This window comes from Micromys minutus (genome assembly GCF_963924665.1).
Source record: "Micromys minutus genome assembly, chromosome: 10".
Taxonomy (NCBI): domain Eukaryota; kingdom Metazoa; phylum Chordata; class Mammalia; order Rodentia; family Muridae; genus Micromys; species Micromys minutus.
Genome location: NC_137979.1, coordinates 2,790,075 through 2,807,286, shown reverse-complemented (window position 1 = coordinate 2,807,286; position 17,212 = coordinate 2,790,075). Strand labels below are relative to the sequence as shown.

The 17,212-nt window shown below is 40.8% G+C and overlaps 2 protein-coding genes across 2 annotated transcripts; both read right to left on the bottom strand.

Annotated features, from left to right (window-relative positions):
• Positions 1-4,291: 4,291 nt before the first annotated feature.
• On the bottom strand, positions 4,292-5,227 carry LOC308426466 (olfactory receptor 2Y1B-like; the record flags this gene model as incomplete). The annotated part of the gene is made up of 1 exon (XM_080924233.1): positions 4,292-5,227. The coding sequence occupies one exon, from the start codon at positions 5,225-5,227 to the stop codon at positions 4,292-4,294; it is 936 nt and encodes a 311-aa protein (XP_080780359.1).
• Positions 5,228-14,970: 9,743 nt separating this feature from the next.
• Positions 14,971-15,906, bottom strand: LOC308426272 (olfactory receptor 2Y1B-like; the record flags this gene model as incomplete). Its single annotated transcript, XM_080924013.1, has 1 exon — positions 14,971-15,906. The coding sequence occupies one exon, from the start codon at positions 15,904-15,906 to the stop codon at positions 14,971-14,973; it is 936 nt and encodes a 311-aa protein (XP_080780139.1).
• Positions 15,907-17,212: the final 1,306 nt, after the last annotated feature.

Below are 17,212 nucleotides of genomic sequence, written 5' to 3'. Positions count from 1 at the left end.
GGAACTAAACTTTCTCCCAGCTACTAACATTCATAATTCTGAAAGGCAATAAGTAGGCTGCTAAAGGAGAAAAGTCATTAGTAATCTTACATAACTGTGAATTTAACAACTACAATGCCAGCCTGCTAGGAATATGGACCCAGTGATACAATATTGGCACTGCTGTTATGGGGGTAGCCGAGAACACTTGGATTGGGTTCAAGGTCTGCTCCTTAGGAGTGAATTTATAAACTTAATCTTTAAATAAGGCAGAGGTGGGGAGATCACAGGCCGTAGGTGGGGAACTTTTTGTTGTATAGTTAAATTGATATGACATCAAACTACCTTCTAAACGTGAATAGCCATAGACAAATGCTGACCTTAATTAGTAAGTGTCTCTTTATAAAAAAATGATGATGAATGCAAAAACGTTTGACTGCTCAAGATGCTGAGAAATCAGAACAGTTGAGAGTATTCAATCTTAAACAGGATATTTCTTCTACCCCCATTAAGGCTCAAGGAATATCATGGAAAAGGGGCAGAAAGAATGTATGAGGCAGAAGATCCGGAGAAAGTCTATGAACTTATCTTTGAGCATGCTACAGCCATTGTAATCATGATTTCACAGCATCTGTGATTGCCTGAACTGGGCCTGTACAAGACTGGATGCTTGTTAACTCTAGTCTTTGGTGAGGAGGGTCACAGGGCTATCCCTCCCTGCTGATGAATTCAATATCTACTGGTGGACCCACCAGTCTCTACTGAATAAGTCCTAACACATAGGCACACAGAAGACTTTGGCTCAACTTAGTAGGCTACAAAGCAACAACAACAAACAACAACAACAACAACAACAATTAAACATTGTTTTAATTTGCTGTCTCTTGATGTGAAACAGCATGGATTAAAACAACTTGGGAAATAAAGGGTTTATTTCAACTTATAGCCACAGTCTATCATGGAGGAAAGTCAAAGATAGAGCTTAAAGCAGAAACGATGGCAGAATGCTGTTTACTGGATTTCTCCCAGGCTCACTTTCAGCTATCTTTCTTATATACCCAGACTCATGTGCCCAGGGGTGATACTGTCTACAGTGGCCTTGGGACCTTTTATATCAATTAGCAATAAGAAAAATTCCCCATAGACATGATGTAGCCAAATCTATCAGCTGAGGTTCTCTCTTCTCAGGTGTGTCAGGTTGACAATCAGTATTAGGGATAACTAATGGGCAGAGAATGTGAGGTCCTTGTGAACACAGAGAGACTCGGACTTCTTGAGAGAAATCAAGAAGGATAAGCATTTAGAGTTATCTCTTCAAAGAAAGACGATGTTTGCCTGTTTCCTACCAGTAAACTGGGAATATATGTTGCTTGTTTCTTGGTGATCTTTTGCAATCTGTGGAGCCAGGTTTCACTCAGTTTCCCCAAGCTATTATGTTTGTTTAGTCCAGACTCTTGGCCTATAGATCTTGAACATTGCTTCTCACGTAGAAACACCCATCCTTATAAGAGATGTCACTTGTAATGTTTGACAGCATAGGTAACTTCTTGGAAAAGACCATATGTACTTTGTAGAGAGTTTAATACAAACACATCTTAGACTTTTTACACATATAATTGAGTTAATTATTATCAGAAAAAAATTTACCCCAACTTGTGCTGTGCTTCAATATGGCTAAAAAAAAAACCCTGCTTAGTCCCAGACTCTAGAAGTTTGAACCAACATTGGCTAACTATGTCACTTTGAGCTGGATTTTCTTCTTGGCTTATGCAGATCAACACTTGGCTAGCCCTAGTGCTCTCAGGGTTCTCCACACTCATGAACACTGGGAAAGGAGCTGTAAGGAGAGGGGATATGGTAGTGGGAGGGAGATAAGCAAGTCTGTGGGCTTGAGAGTAATCAGAATACATTACATGCATAAAATCATCTAAGATTAAATTTCATTTGATAAATAAAAGTACAAACAATGCAATTGTTATGCTGTGTATCGGTTTTACATATAGGAAGGATGTGGGAAGATCATTGAGTTTTTATACAACGACAGGCTTTGTTTCCTAACACTGGTTTTTAACAGGTTTCCTGAGATATATTTCACATACAAAAATGCATATGCTTAAATTTACACTGCAATGTTTCAGTACACTCACAAATTTGTATATTTGCCATTTTAGGACATTTTCATTACTTCATTTCATTTCATGCCCATTTTTAGTTACTGTCCTGTCTGTCATTTTCAGACAACCTTTGATGTAATTTTGTCTTTGCACACTTCTTAGTAAGGCACTTCTCAGCATGTGTGATCTTTTGTGTGTAAGCTACCTTTCCTTTACCCAGTTCTTCTTGGGTTTGTCCTTGGTAGCATCCTTTTGGATGCTATTCTTCTACATGATTAACAAGGTTCTTGTTCACGAATAGATCAAATCTCTAGCCACACGATTTTTGATGGTCATTTGGCTTCTCTCTACAGTTTGACAGCCTTGAGTAATGATACCTTGAAACACTGGTAACTTTGGCATGTGAATAGTGACTTCTGTAGTTTCAAGGAAAAGCAAGTAACATATTTTAATGAAGCTAATCATGTTTACCACCTGGAACCTGAAGACCTGGGGACACATAAGCATTTTGCATAAATAGTACAGACCTTCTTTCAGAGCTTCATAGAGCCCAAAACAACAAAAGAAGTCTGACAATCAAATACTTCACATTGGTGTCCATAGAAGGTGTTTATGTGATTTGCTATTGCATTTATTTTGCCGGAAATTTTGGTAAGTCAAAATGGGTAGAATCTACAGGAAGCAGGCTTGTTGTTAGGCCCTGAACAGGGGAGATTTGTGTTTCTCTTTTGTCATCCAGGATTCTACAAGCCCCTGCCCCATTCTGGGAAGATGGCACTAAAGGAGGCTGGGGAATGAAAGAGTTTCGTGTGTTTCCTAAGGGGTAGCCTCTGCTCAGCTCTTGGATAATTTGATCTGAAGCGTTTGGGGATCAGTGTTTCCATATAACTGGGTTCCATTGAAGATGACATGATAAGTTTTTCCTGTCTAATCAAAAATCATTGGCACAAGACCAGCACATGTAAACCAGTCAGCAGTTCAGCACAGAGAGGAAGAGCCTTGTGAGCTCGCAGAAGGGCTATTGATAATTGCCAGCTGCTGGGAAAAGGAGAGTCCGTTTTCTGCTTGATTTTCTGTTTTATTATGATTTTAGGACTCAAATCCAGGGCTCTGATCATAGTCAGCAAATCCTCTGCCACTGAACTGTACCCCAGCCCTTCTGTATGACTTTTGAATTATTTCTGACTAAGTTATTGTTTCTGGTTAAATTTCTGCATTATTTATGTATTGTCTGTATTTGTTGATTCATTTCCTTTAAACATTTATTTTAAATTCTCCATCCAAGTATCTGCCCTGCTGATTACTTTGTCAGGAGAAGTTCTGTTTCCGTGAAAGAGCTTTGTGTATATTGCTGGGCATCATCATTACGAACTGAAGGACTAGGTGTTCACTCTAGCCTCTCAGATCTAGCTTTATGATTCTCTTTGCAGACATTTAAAGCAGGCTTGGCATTCTCAGAATTGGGAGTCACCTTTGCCTTTTCAGCACTAGATGGCAGGCTAAGCCCAGATTAGCCACATGCGCACTACTGGTTTGTGTCAGTGTTTTAGAGGTGATGCAACCCTAGAGAGATCTATAGACTTCAGCTGCTGTGTTGTTCAGCAGGTACAAACAGGGTCCCAAGAAGGATGTTTTCATGCTACAATCCTCTTTGTATCATAGTAATTGCCTCATGTGTAACCAGTGACTCTGTGGTGAGAAACATGTGATTCCCATGGCTCTAGGTAGACTAACCATAGTAAGACATATGCAACACCCATGGCTACAAACACCACAGTGACTACACTGAGTCTGGTCCCTTGAGACCACTGGAGGCTTAGATAGGTCCAGTGTACACACTGGCATGAGCTGCAGTCCTGAGTCCCAAAATAACGTCTTGTGATTAGTGCTCTATCCTGCTCCAGAAACAGAAGCCTTGGACTCTGATGAGTTGGGGTAGCCTGATGAAAGCAGAGCCTTTGCCTTCTAGGCTGATATGATGGGCTTACAACTAAGAGTTGCTTGAGTTTGTTCCAAATCATTTCCATAATATAAAATAAATATAAAATAAACCAATGCCATTAGCAAAAATTGAGAAATTCCAAAATATAATTGTGGATTATATAACCACATTTATGAATAATGCATTCCAATAGTAAACATCAAATAATCTTGCAGTAACCTAATATCAAACGATTTACTGGCTCTTGTTCGCCCTTCTACCTGGAGTCTGTGCCTCTCCCAAGCACCTTCCACAGAGCCCCCTTCACATCCTTGTTCCTCAGGGTATAGATCAGAGGGTTGAGCATGGGGGTGACAATGGTATAAAACAGGGCAACAAACTTCCCCTCACTCTCAGAATACCTGTGGACAGGTTGGAGGTATGTGGAGATGGCTGAGCCATAAAACATGGCAACGACAACGAGGTGAGATGCACACGTCCCGAAAGCCTTTCTGCGACCAGCCACTGACTTGATGTTCAGCACTGCCCTGGCAATGTGAGCATAAGAGCCTAGAATGAGCAGTAAAGGACACACTAAGATTATGACCCTGGCCACAAACAAGTTGACCTCTGTTCCCCCCGTGTCCTCACAGGCCATCTTCAGGAGAACAGGCAGCTCACAGAAGAAGTGATTCAGTCGGTGTCCACAGAGGGGCATGGCCATCACGAGGCTTGTCTGAACCAGAGAGTTCACAAGGCCTCCCACCCAGGAGAATACAACCAATGCCCTGCAGAGGACGGGGTGCATCATGGTTGTGTAGTGTAGTGGGCGACACACGGCAGCGTAGCGATCTATAGCCATTGCTACCAAAAGCACACACTCAATGCCTCCCAGTGAGAGCATTATGAACAGCTGGGCCACACATCTTCCAAAGCTGATGGTCCTGTCAAGTCCAGAGAGACTGAGCAGAAGCTGAGGCACGGTGCTGGCAGTGTAGCAGAGGTCCAGGAAGGAGAGGTGTGAGAGGAAGTAGTACATGGGTGTGTGCAGACGGAGGTCCAGTCGAGACAGGATGATGATCACAGTGTTGCCAAAGAGAGTCAGAGAGTAGAAAATAGAAACAAAGGCAAAAAAGACGGGCTCTAGGTGAGGCCAGTCTGAGAAACCTACTAAAATGAAGCCCTCTTCTGAACTGATGTTCAAATATTCCATTGTCTTCCACCTGCACAAACAGAAGACAATCAATGCTTCTTATGAAGAACATGAACTACTCCTTACATACCTCGAAAAATACAGGTTTTATTGATGCTAATAGTTTTACTAATACCTGATCTTCCTTTATAAATATGTTTATTAGGTTTAGAGAATTTTATACATGCATAAAAATATTTTGAGTATATTTATTTCCACTCCTACCCCAACTCCTCCTAGATACATCTTTTTCCCACCCTCTTCTAACGTTGTGTCCTCTCTAAGAAAGTAACCCACTGAGTCCAATTTGTGGTGCCAATGTCTACGTGGGCATGGGCAACCACTGGAGCGTGATTGACCTACCCGAGGCTGTACCACTAATGAAAAATGAGCCTCCCTTAGCTGTTATTGGGTTTTAATGGCTCCTTCCTCAGCTAGGGGTAGGGGCTTGTGAGCCCTTCTTCTCTCCCTGCTGCCATGTTGCCATTCTTGATTCTGCACTCACCGCGTTCAGGCTGCCACATCTTTCTCAGTTCCGCTCTTCTCTAGCAAATAGATCACCGGAGTGTAGAGGTGTGGCCCTGTCTTAAATGCATTCCTGTAGCACATTTGTTCTGTGACTTTAGACAGGCCACTTAGTCTGATGTTTCCTTGTGTGAACATAGAAAGGATGTAGTGCCGACCTCATGGAATCAATAACAGGACCTGAAAGCAGTATTGTAGAACCTGTTTTTAAAGTCTGATGTTGAAGATGCAGTATTAGTCTTTGGTATAGATTTTTATTTTCCTTGTTTTTTTAGTCTCTGAGATAGGCTGACTCTGTAGTTTGCGACAGAGGATGTACCACACCAAGTTGATCAGTTTGACTTTTTGGTTTTTTTTTCTTGCTATATCAGAAAATATTTTGAAAAACCATCATAACAAATATGTATTCTATGTGTATAGCTTGATAAACAGTAATGATACAAAGCAGACTTTGTTAGTATAAGATGCTTAGTTTGCCCATTCAGTAGAATATGGCTATGTTAAAGTAGAGTGTGAATTATTAATTTATTTTGTCGACTATACGGCATTGTCTTAAAATGGTATTTTAAAAATTAGAACATTAGAAAGTTCACATACTAAGCAGTAATCAAACACTGAGAGCTGTAAATAATCACTGATAAATAATGAAAGTGAGACATATGTATAAAATTTATTCTTCTTTCTGTCCTGAGTGCTTGGGAAGTAGGGGCTGGAGGATCAGGAATTCAAGATTATTTTCAGCTGCACGGTGAATTCAAGGCCATCCAGAACTGTACGGGAATATTAGGTTTCTTTCCATTGCTGTGGTAAAACACTGACCAAATACAAGTTTGGGAGGACAGGGCTTAGTTAATTTTACAGGTTCCTGCTCATTATTAAGGGAAGCTATGGCAGGAACTCAAGGCGGGAGCTTGAAGTAGAACTGCAGAGGGGCACTGCTCATTGTCCTGCTTCTTCTAGCTTGCTCAGCTACCTTTCGTATACTGCTAAGGTCCATCTACCTAGGGATGGTGCTGCCCAGAGTGGGCTGTGTCCTCCACATCGAACATTAATCAAACAATCTCTTAAAGACATGGCCGCATGCCAATCTGATTTGGGCAATTCCCCAGCTGCAACTCCAACCCAGTCTGTGCCAATTTGACAGCTGAATCTAAATAGGACAGAGATCCTGTCACAAAACATGGTAAAAAAAGAAAAGCATGCCTAAGTCACTCACCTACCCAACTAAGAAAATAAAAGATTTCTATCTATGCTTAGCATGGATAATTTTTGGCACACGGATCCATGATTCTTTGTGATAAATACACTGAACTAGAAGGTAACCACAGACAGCCAAGAGCTTAATCAATCGTTTTAATAAGATGTTTGATTTCTCCCTCATGAAAAAGAGTAAAACTGTCAAGTGAAACACACACACACACACACACACACACACACACACACATGCTCCTTGTTTATTTATTGAGGAGAAAAACTAAAAAATAATTATTTGATGAACTTAGTTTTTGAGACAGATTTTCATTATATAGCCCTGGCTAGCCTAGCACTTTCTATATAGACCAGGCTTGCTTTAAACTTACGGAAATTCATTTGCTTTTGCCTTCCAAGTGCTGGGATTAAAGGTGCCCATCACCTTACCCAGAATTTGAGAGGTTTTCTGTTGGTGTTAAAGGTTGCTGACACAGCATGAAATTCTCTAGTTCTGAAGGCTGAGGTAAGAAGATCATGGTACTGAGGTCACCCTGGGCAACACCAGAGGAGACTCAGTTTTCATACATGTAAAAATAACATCAGTAGCAGCAAGAAAATAATTCCAAATAAAACTACCAATGTTGTTAAATGAATGTATGCGTTTCATATTTTAGTAATATAGTAAAATTCACAGTACATGTAAAGATCTCAGGAATATAGATATATTCGCTGGGAAAAATTAACAGCTGGTGATAGAACAACTCACACATTCATGCTCTATAGTTTTATTCATAATTTTCAAAACCATATGTAGAAATACTATATTTACAACTGCCCAGTACAATTTGAGCTTCTAATCATGTGACATACATATGCTGGAATCTTAATTCAAAATAATTTGACCTTGAAAAATCTAGATTTCAGTTATCCTCAAAATAGGTAATAAATAGAATCAGAGAGAATTGAGCTTTGATTCAAATGAGTAAGTGTAGAGTGAGGTGGGGGGAGAGAAACCTGTAATCCTGACAGCCATTTACCAAGAAATCATAAGACAAGATATAAAGATGCAATGATGTTAAACTCAACAAGAGTCAACAGTGTTTCCCAAGTGAAAATTCAGGTAAATATAGCTAAATTCAGGTAAAGTAGGGAAATACTCCTAATAGAGGACTTGGCCTCTCCAGTTTTTAATAAGACCTGAAGATCATCCCCTGCAAGTTTGTTCAATGAGTCATTCACCCATAAGACTTTCCTCTGTGTCTCTAGCCCCTATTTCTTTCTTTTATGGGGTTCTTCCTATCTGCTCCGGTATGTTCCATGTATCAGCAGCCGCTGGACAGGTTCTTAGGCCTGAATCCTTGAAGTCGGTTCAGTCTCGTCTTGTGGGACAAAAACATTGCCCTGCTTCCCGGGATCTAGGGTTTTATTCTAGAATGCCACATGCAAAGACACAACCTGAAGCTATGCAACCTCAATGTCAAGGTGTTTCCCCCCCCCCCCCCCCCCGCTCCATCAAATGTCTCCTTTTCCTTCCCTAATGAGACTTTGACTTTTGGGTGTCCCTTGTATGTTTGTGGCTAGAGAGGATGTGCTGTGTTTTCTAGTTGTCAAGGCTCTGTGAGGATTGGGCTGGTCTGAAGAACCACAACATCAATGCCCACAGGAGACCAGAGACTCCCTGTGTCTGACACTGCTCAACTTGCAATTCTTACACAGCCCATGGATCTGTTACTTAGGAACCAGTTTCTCTGGCTTGCACTCCTTGCTAATTAATGCCTTGTAGATTCTTTTCTTCATTCTTTCTTGTGGTCACTGCTAAGGTCTGATTTGTTCCCATATGTGTTAATCACAGGAAGAAAATATCCCTGGGAGTTAGTTCCATTGTTTAAGCACAGTTGTATCTCTCTTTTTTAATGGATCATAACTAAGTCCCTTGTATGGCCCATGCACTTTTTCTATTCTGTTGGCTCAGAACTCAGGTAGACTTCCATCACACTACTTCTAAAAACGGGTCAGCACAGATTCTTGTGGGAGCCCAGTGCACGTGGCTTAAAGGTGTTTGTATAGGTTCATCAGGGTTCATATAAATCAACTTCTTCCAAACAGCTTCCAAACACAGGAAAATATTTATGGTGTGGACATTCACCGACTTTCTATAGTTCTCTAGCAAAGGAGACCAACTGCTTGACTACATCACCTTCCTTTCCTGTTGATGAAATTGTCTCAATGTGTAGCCTTGGGTGTCCTGGAAATTGCCATGTAGATCAAGCTGACCTTAAACTCAGAGATCTGCCTACCTCTGGCTTTCTAATGGTAGGAATAAAGATATATGCCACCAAGCCTGGCCCTGCTGGTGAAACTTGTCATCTCAGTGAAAGCACGAAATGAGATGAGGCAGGCATCCTGGTTTCTAATGACAGGCAATATGCTTCCAGCAATCACCATGGACTGAAATTAAGAAAATTGTTAAACAGAGACCCGTGAGTCTGCACTGGTCAGAAGGAATATAGAATAATAACATATGTAAACATCCTAATGAGTCTTTAGATCAGAAAAAGAGAACAAATAAAGACAGATTCTGGCTTGTATTTGGTTTCAAAGACAGGTTCGAGCTGAGGACCTTGCTTTGTTCTCCTAAAGTCAATACCCAAAGCAGGAGTCAGATTTACAGGAAGAAAGACTGTGACTTGCAAAGAAGACCCAGAAGGAAACAAAGGGCTCTAAAAGCAGACTGCATGGGAAGAGAGCCATGTCTGGATGCTCAGATTTTCAGTCATTTGAAGTGCCCTCAGAATGTATAAAAATATTCCCAGTCAGGGGAAGGTTTATGTTAGTTGACTTATGGCCTCTCACCCTGCCATGGTCTTTACTTTTCTAATGTCAACAATATGCTAAATGTTGAGCCCTTTCTCCTAATCTTCATGGTGCCCAGCATTTTGATTCTTCCATACATGGGTTTTTATTTAATTATAAAGATCAGTTTTTATCTGTATTTATTACACTGTATGGTTTCCCTATGTCTATGAGGGATATTTATAAATAGTAAACTTTTGGTTATTTATTTCTGACACTATATAGCTTCAAATACTTCTTGCCAGTCCATTGTTTTGATGATCTTGCCAGGTTATAATGGAATCACATTCAAACCATACAGTTTCAGTTTATTTCTTAACAAAGAAAAAGGTCTACCAACCCATCCCTAATCACCACCTTTGAGTATGTACTGTTCAAATTAAATCTTCCCCTATATTTCATTAGGCTTTACATGTCCTGTGCTGTTGGGGCATTGATGTCACTATCAAAACTACCGAGGCACCAAGGCAGAGTTCTGCCAATCCTTTACCTCAGGCCTTTGCACAGTTCCACATATACCCTGATCAGAACACGATTGCAGCTCTGTTCCACAAGCTTTCCAGGAAATCCACAAGGCTCTTTAATCAAATCTCTAACAGCAACCTACCCTAAATATTCAGTATATATCCCAAACCATTAATTGTTCTTAGTCAGTTTAGTTGAGCTTCAAAGAATAATTTTTTCATGAACTGCACACAGAACACAGTCTCCATCTCTGATAGGTACCTTCTGTGTGTACTCCTCCGAGAAATATGTGAGTTGTTCCCACAACTCTGACTACGCTTTTATTCTTTGATCCTCAGTGATGCCTGCAACTTACTATGTATTTAAGAGCCTTACCTTTCATGTTTTAAAACGTAGTTCACTAATTTTATGCAGTTGCTGAGAAAGAGATCCAGGCAAGAACCTTTTAGATTCGATGTGTAACAGAGCAGTATGCTTAGATGACAGAGAATATAAGTGATCATGAAGAATAAAATATTTTTATATTGGTTTAATATTCTTTGCTCCCAGCCTAATGGCCCAACACAGTGGAACCTAGTGCTGACTGCTTAATGGAATATTTCTCTTCAAAGTGTGAATCTGAATATCTCATCCAATCCCCTACTTACCTGAAATTCAAGGACAAACTTCCTGCCTTTATCTCTCTGTTTTACTGGCTTCAAAGGAGAGGAGAGATCTGTTAGAGACTGGTAGCAATCTGTGGTTCCTGAAAGACACTTCCCTCTTGGTTTTGCAGTGAGTGGGAAGGGCTCAGGTTGGCGTTCCTATCTCTTAAAAGTCATGACAGCATATTTAGTGGACATATTGAGGCTCCAAACCCGGGAGGTGAGATCGTCCCCTTTCACCTTGACCCTTTGAATTCAAGAAGCAGCTGGTGTGTTATCAACCCCCCTCCTGAAACTAAAGCTGAACACAACAACTCTGTCCTGAGGGAACTCACCTGCCTTCCTGGGCTTTGAGCCCAGAGTCTCCTGCATGTTAAAGTAAGCACTCTACCACTGAGTTATATCCATAGCCCCATAAAAAACGGTGGAGAATGAGCAGCTTACAAAGCATGACCTTGGAGACCCAGGGCCCCACTGTGGCAATTACGGTGAACTTGACTGGCTCCAAGATCTACCTTACAACCCTCAGTCCTGTCTATTCCCCAAGCTCTGTTAAACCTGTGTGACCTAGTGTGTAGTCTCAGTACAACTTCTTACTTGCTCATGGAAGAACTTCTTACTTACAACCCAAGAGTCCTTCTGCTTCTCCACAGTGACTCCTACCAGCCCTTTGCCAGACAGACCAAACTCCATGTTATACATGAAGCCTGACTTGTTCAGCAAACTACAGCTGTCTTCCTTTTGTGGAGTCTTCATATGACGCCCAGATAATTATTCCATTAATTCAACTGATATTTATTTCCTTTATATGAGTTAGGATGCATTCATTTCCTTCCTCCCTTCCTCCCTACCCCTTTCTTTTTCCCTTCCCCTTCTTTTCCCCTTCCTTCTTCCCCTCCCTCTATTCCTTTCTTTTGCCTTTGAATTTTATTTTCATTTATTAACTTTTAAAACTAGAATACAAAGTAATAGGCTTTATCACTAGATCTCCACACACATTTACTTTATAGTTTTTATTCCTCTCCATTGTCATTTCAATCCTCACTCACCCTTAGTTAGTTCACTTTCTCTAGCCCTACCTTCTGTTTCCTGATTGCACCCATCCCTTTACTTTCTCTATTACTTTCCTAGTTTGCTTTCTATTTCTGTAATTTATAGCCATGACCAAAATCACCTTGAGGAAGAAAGGGTTTATTTGATTTTATAGCTTACAGTCTATCATTCACAGAATTTAAGGCAGGAACTTGAGGCAGGAACTGAAGCTAAGGCCATGAAGAAATGCTTCTTACTGGCTTGCTTCCAGGGGTGGCACCACCTACAGTTAACCTGACCCCCCATGTCAATCATTTGGTTTGAAACCATGTCCCTAGGCTTGCCTTGGCAATATAATCAAGGTATTTTCTCAAACGAGATCTTCTCTTTGTAGCTGACTCTAGTTTGCATCAAATTGACAGGAAAACTAACCATTACAATTAATATATGTCCTTCCTTTCTTATAATGCCATTTCTAGCTTTATGAAGTACACACACACACACACACACACACACACACACACACACACACACACAATTTAAAATCTGGATTCTCTATATATGAGGTAAAATATTGAATTTGTCTTTCTGAATCTGGCTTGTTTTGCTTTACATAATGATTTTAAGTTGCATCCATTTTTCCTCTACAAATAAAGAGATAAGTTACAAGAACCTTTTAATAAGTAAAGAAGCAGGAGCTTCACAGAACTGCTTTTCTTTGGGGGCTGTTTCCTGAGCTAAAGTCTAACCAGAATTATAGTTTGTAGTTGTCATAATAGAGGCATTTTACTTGTTTATTTAAGTTTATTACCAATGCTTTTGATGTAGACTACCCAAACCTCAGCACAGGTCAACAGTGCCTACTTGTGTTGATTTGAACAAAATGCAAGATTAAAGTAGGAGAAACTTACAGCAAGGGACATTGTTAGATAAAACCAGAAAACAATTTTCTTCTAGGGAGTTTTTGCCATCTAGTGTTTCTCCTTGAAGACAAACATCATTCAGGAAAGACTGTCTCATTTTCTCACCTATGGTCTTTCTGTCTTCCTTTCATCTTTTCTTTTTTTCAAAATTACATTAAATATTTATTAGATTTGCAATTAAAGTGCCTTAGTTTATATAGTAGTTATATTGATGTCTGTATCATAACAAAATCAATTTAATACAGTCTTAGCTGTTACCTTTTAACTATGAAAAGTTTACTACCAACCTCACTTCAAATAATATTTTCTTCAAATGGCTGTACTCAGGGGTTCACATTTGATCCTGTTTGATTTCCACATGCCTAGGCAGAGAGCTTGGAAATATCCTCTGTAATGGAGGTCATCCCAAAAGCTGTTGCCTGTAGATGGGAGAAGTTCTTCGAGCTGGGCTGCCTTGTCTGGCCTCAGTGAGGGAGGAAGCACCTAGTCTCACAGAGACTTGAAGTGCCAGTTGGGGTGATACACAAGGGGGCCCCCACCCACTCAGAGAAGAAGGGGAGAGGTGATGAAGAAAGGATTGTGGGAGGAAGTAACCAGGAGGGACCCAGTGAGCAGGATGTAAAGTGAATAAGTGAAACAAGCAAATAAACAAACAGCAAGATAAACAAATAGTTAGATAAATAAATATGTAGCTTTGGCTCTTCCTTCCATCTTTAAGGTCCCAATGTCTATCTCTCTGGGGGACTCTGTCTTATCATTTATTTATTTATTCACTTTATATTCTGTTCTCACCTCCAGCCCATGTTTATCAACATTTTTGGACCCATCACACAGCATCCATACTTGTCAAAAAGCACAATTCTCTAGTCTCTGTGAGTAAAACCAAGTCAACCAATTGACTAACCTTGCCTTGGTTTACAGGTAGAGTTCCTAGAACAATGTGCGGCCTAAAAATGCTATCAAAAATTAAATCTCCTATGAAGTGATCCAAATGTGAATCTTACTGCAGGTAACATGTTAATTTCATCCTTTAACCAGGGATGCCCCCCATGATTTCCTCTTTTCTCCAGATTGTTAAAATAGACCATGTCTGAAATTTGATGTGCTCTGTGAAGAATTTCTGTTCCTGTTGTGTTAACTGACACACCCACCATAGTCTCACAATCACTGTATTGGGAATGAACTTAAAGATGTGAGACAACATGGTCGGAATCAGAACGGCTTAGCAGAGATGTATGAGCTCTTGGCCTCTGCCACTGAAACAATGCTTTCTACTTGGTACCACATGCTGAATATTGACTTGCGGTTGGTGTTTTTATTCTGAGTTTAGGCTTGTCTTCTTTTTTAAATTTTTTAATTTTAATTTTGTTTTATTTTATTGGAAAGCTTTTAGGCTTGTCTTCTTGAAGTAAATATTATTTTGGGTTTTTTTAAAACCCCATTATGACCACATAGTTTCCAAACAAAAGACACAAAAACCCTTCAGATTTATAATAAGCACTAGAACTGGGCAGACATCAACCCTCTATCCTATTATGTCTCCTTCCCCGTCAGTAATCCTGAGGTACCACTTGTCATGTTCCACCTGGGCTGCTCCTATCCAACAGGCCATGCGCTCAAAATCTACCTACTGCAACGCAACGTCCTCTTCTTCCTCCTATGATCTCTGCCTGAGACCCCAAGCCCAGGCTGTAGGCATCTTTATTAACCAGTCATGGATAACTTGGAGGCAATGTGTACAACAAAAGCTGGTATACATGAAGATCTGCTTTTCTTGGGATACAGAATTAGCATTTGAATACAAGCAGCACCAGACCAAGCTCCTACATCCTCTCAATCCCACTTATACTGAGAGTCCGTGTCCATTTGCCATACGTGAATCTCTACTTCCTGACCAAACTCATTCATCTGAGAAATATGACACAACTTAACTCTTAATTCATGCTGCACGAGGTTTTTGTCACTGGACTGGAAAGTGTCTTAGACCACCAGTTCTAATTTTCAGATAAGGAGTACTATCATGATGCCTACTAAAGAATATCTTCTGGAGACTAACAGTGCTTTATAGGCAAGGTGAGTTTTGTCATATGAAAGCTATTAGACAATGTTTGTATAAACTTTTATTTTCTTCCTACCTTGTGTTTGTATCTCTCCTTAGTACTTTACACAGAGCCCCCTTCACATCCTTGTTTCTTAGGGTATAAATCAGAGGGTTCAGCATTGGAGTAATTATAGTATAAAAGAGGGCAGCAAACTTTCCTTCACTCCCAGAATACACATGGACAGGTTGGAGATACGTGTACATGGCTGAGCCATAAAAAAGGGAAACCACCATAAGGTGGGAGCCACACGTCCCCAGAGCCTTTCTGCGCCCAGCTCTTGAGCTGATCTTCAGAACTGCATGGGCAATGTGTGCATAGGTGCCTAGAATTAGTGCTACAGGACAGACCAAAATTATAGCTCCTGCCACAAACAAGTTGGCCTCTGTTCCCCCTGTGTCCTCACAAGCCAGCTTCAGGAGAACGAGCATCTCACAGAAAAAGTGGTTCAGATGATCGCCACAGAGAGGTATGGTCATGATGAGGCTTGTCTGAGTCAGAGAGTTCACGAGGCCTCCGACCCAGGAGGAGATGGCCAATGAGTGGCAGAGAAGGGGGTGCATAATGCTGGTGTAGTGCAGTGGCCGACACACAGCGACATAGCGGTCGAAAGCCATCACCACAAGGAGCACACACTCAGTTCCACCCAGTAAGAGCACTATGAAGAACTGGGTCATACACCCAGAATAGCTCATGGTTTTGTCAATTCCAGAAATATTGACAAGAAGCTGAGGCACAATGCTGGTGGTGTAGCAGAGGTCCAGGAACGAGAGGTTGGTAAGGAAGAAGTACATAGGTGTTTGTAGTCTACGATCCATTCGTGAGACTGTGATGATGGTGGAGTTGCCAAAGATGGTTAAAAAATAGAACGTTGGAAGGAAAATAAAAAAGGCATGTTCCAGATGAGGCCAGTCTGAGAAGCCCATCAGAATGAAGCCACCTTCCAAGGTGGTGTTGAAGCTGCCCATAGACTGTAACTCTCACAAAACAGAGGACAACTCAATACTCCCAATCAGAGCGTGCACTTTGAGGTCACTTGAGCCCACAAAGTAACCCGGAGCTCTATGAAACTTGGCACGTTTGCCTTCATTCTGGTCTATCTCTTCACTCCGAGAGGTGTCACAGTCTGAAGACACAAAGAGTTCTTGTTTTAAAAAGCCTGAAGTCAGCTTGGATTCCAGGAACAGCAGGGCCTACAGGGCGGAGAGATTGTCACACAATTATTTACAGTGAAGGGCATCAATGTACATCATCTGATAGGAACCAGATTGGCTTCCTGATATCAGTGGTGAACATATAGCAACTTCAGCCCCATGATTGAGAAGATATTATGTAGGACTATACTTTAACCAGGCCCTAGGTCAAACCCTCATCCTTGGTAACAAACATTTTACCCATGGGACCATCTCCCAGCCTCTGACTTACCTTTAAAACATTTAATTATTACTGTGAGTCTCTACACACAGCATTTTGGAACTTGCACATTTGATTTTATATATTCAAAACAAAATCACCAATTTTCTGTATTCCAGTTTGTTTGTTCCTGTCTGTCTATGCATGGTTTTTATACCCAAAATTCCTTGATCAGCAATCATGTTCATTTTTTAGTTCTTCTAAGAGTTTATAACAGATATAGATACTAAAATATTAGCAAGAAAATATGGTCTCAACGAATGTATTCTTACTGCACAGCCAGAAGATGCACACACCAGAGGCTCTCATGAGATGTGTGTCAAAGCACACAGAAGATACACACACCAAAGGCTCTCATGAGATGTGTGTCAAAGCACACAGAAGATGCAAACACCAAAGGCTCTCATGAGATGTGTGTCAAAGCACACAGAAGATACACACACCAAAGGCTCTCATGAGATGTGTGTCAAAGCACACAGAAGATACACACACCAAAGGCTCTCATGAGATGTGTGTCAAAGCACAGCTGAGCAGACCTTCCCTTGTGTGCTTCTTTCTGCTCATCTACCACCAGTCTACCAAGCATGCCCCAACTCACATTGTCCAAAGGTGGTGTGATGCTTCTGCGCTCTAGGGCATCTTTCCTGCCAATGCTAACATAGTTACAAGTTGGCTAATTCACTAGCTACATGTATCACCATACCCAGTCATTTTGGATGTCATCTATAAAGCTTAGATGCTGTGGAAGGCATTCCTTGAACAATAAACACAACCATTTCACCAACAATGAACATATAGAGACTCCTGGTTGTAACTAGAAGTGATCTTCTTCATGTGGAGATGGTAGAAAGGGCCCTTCCC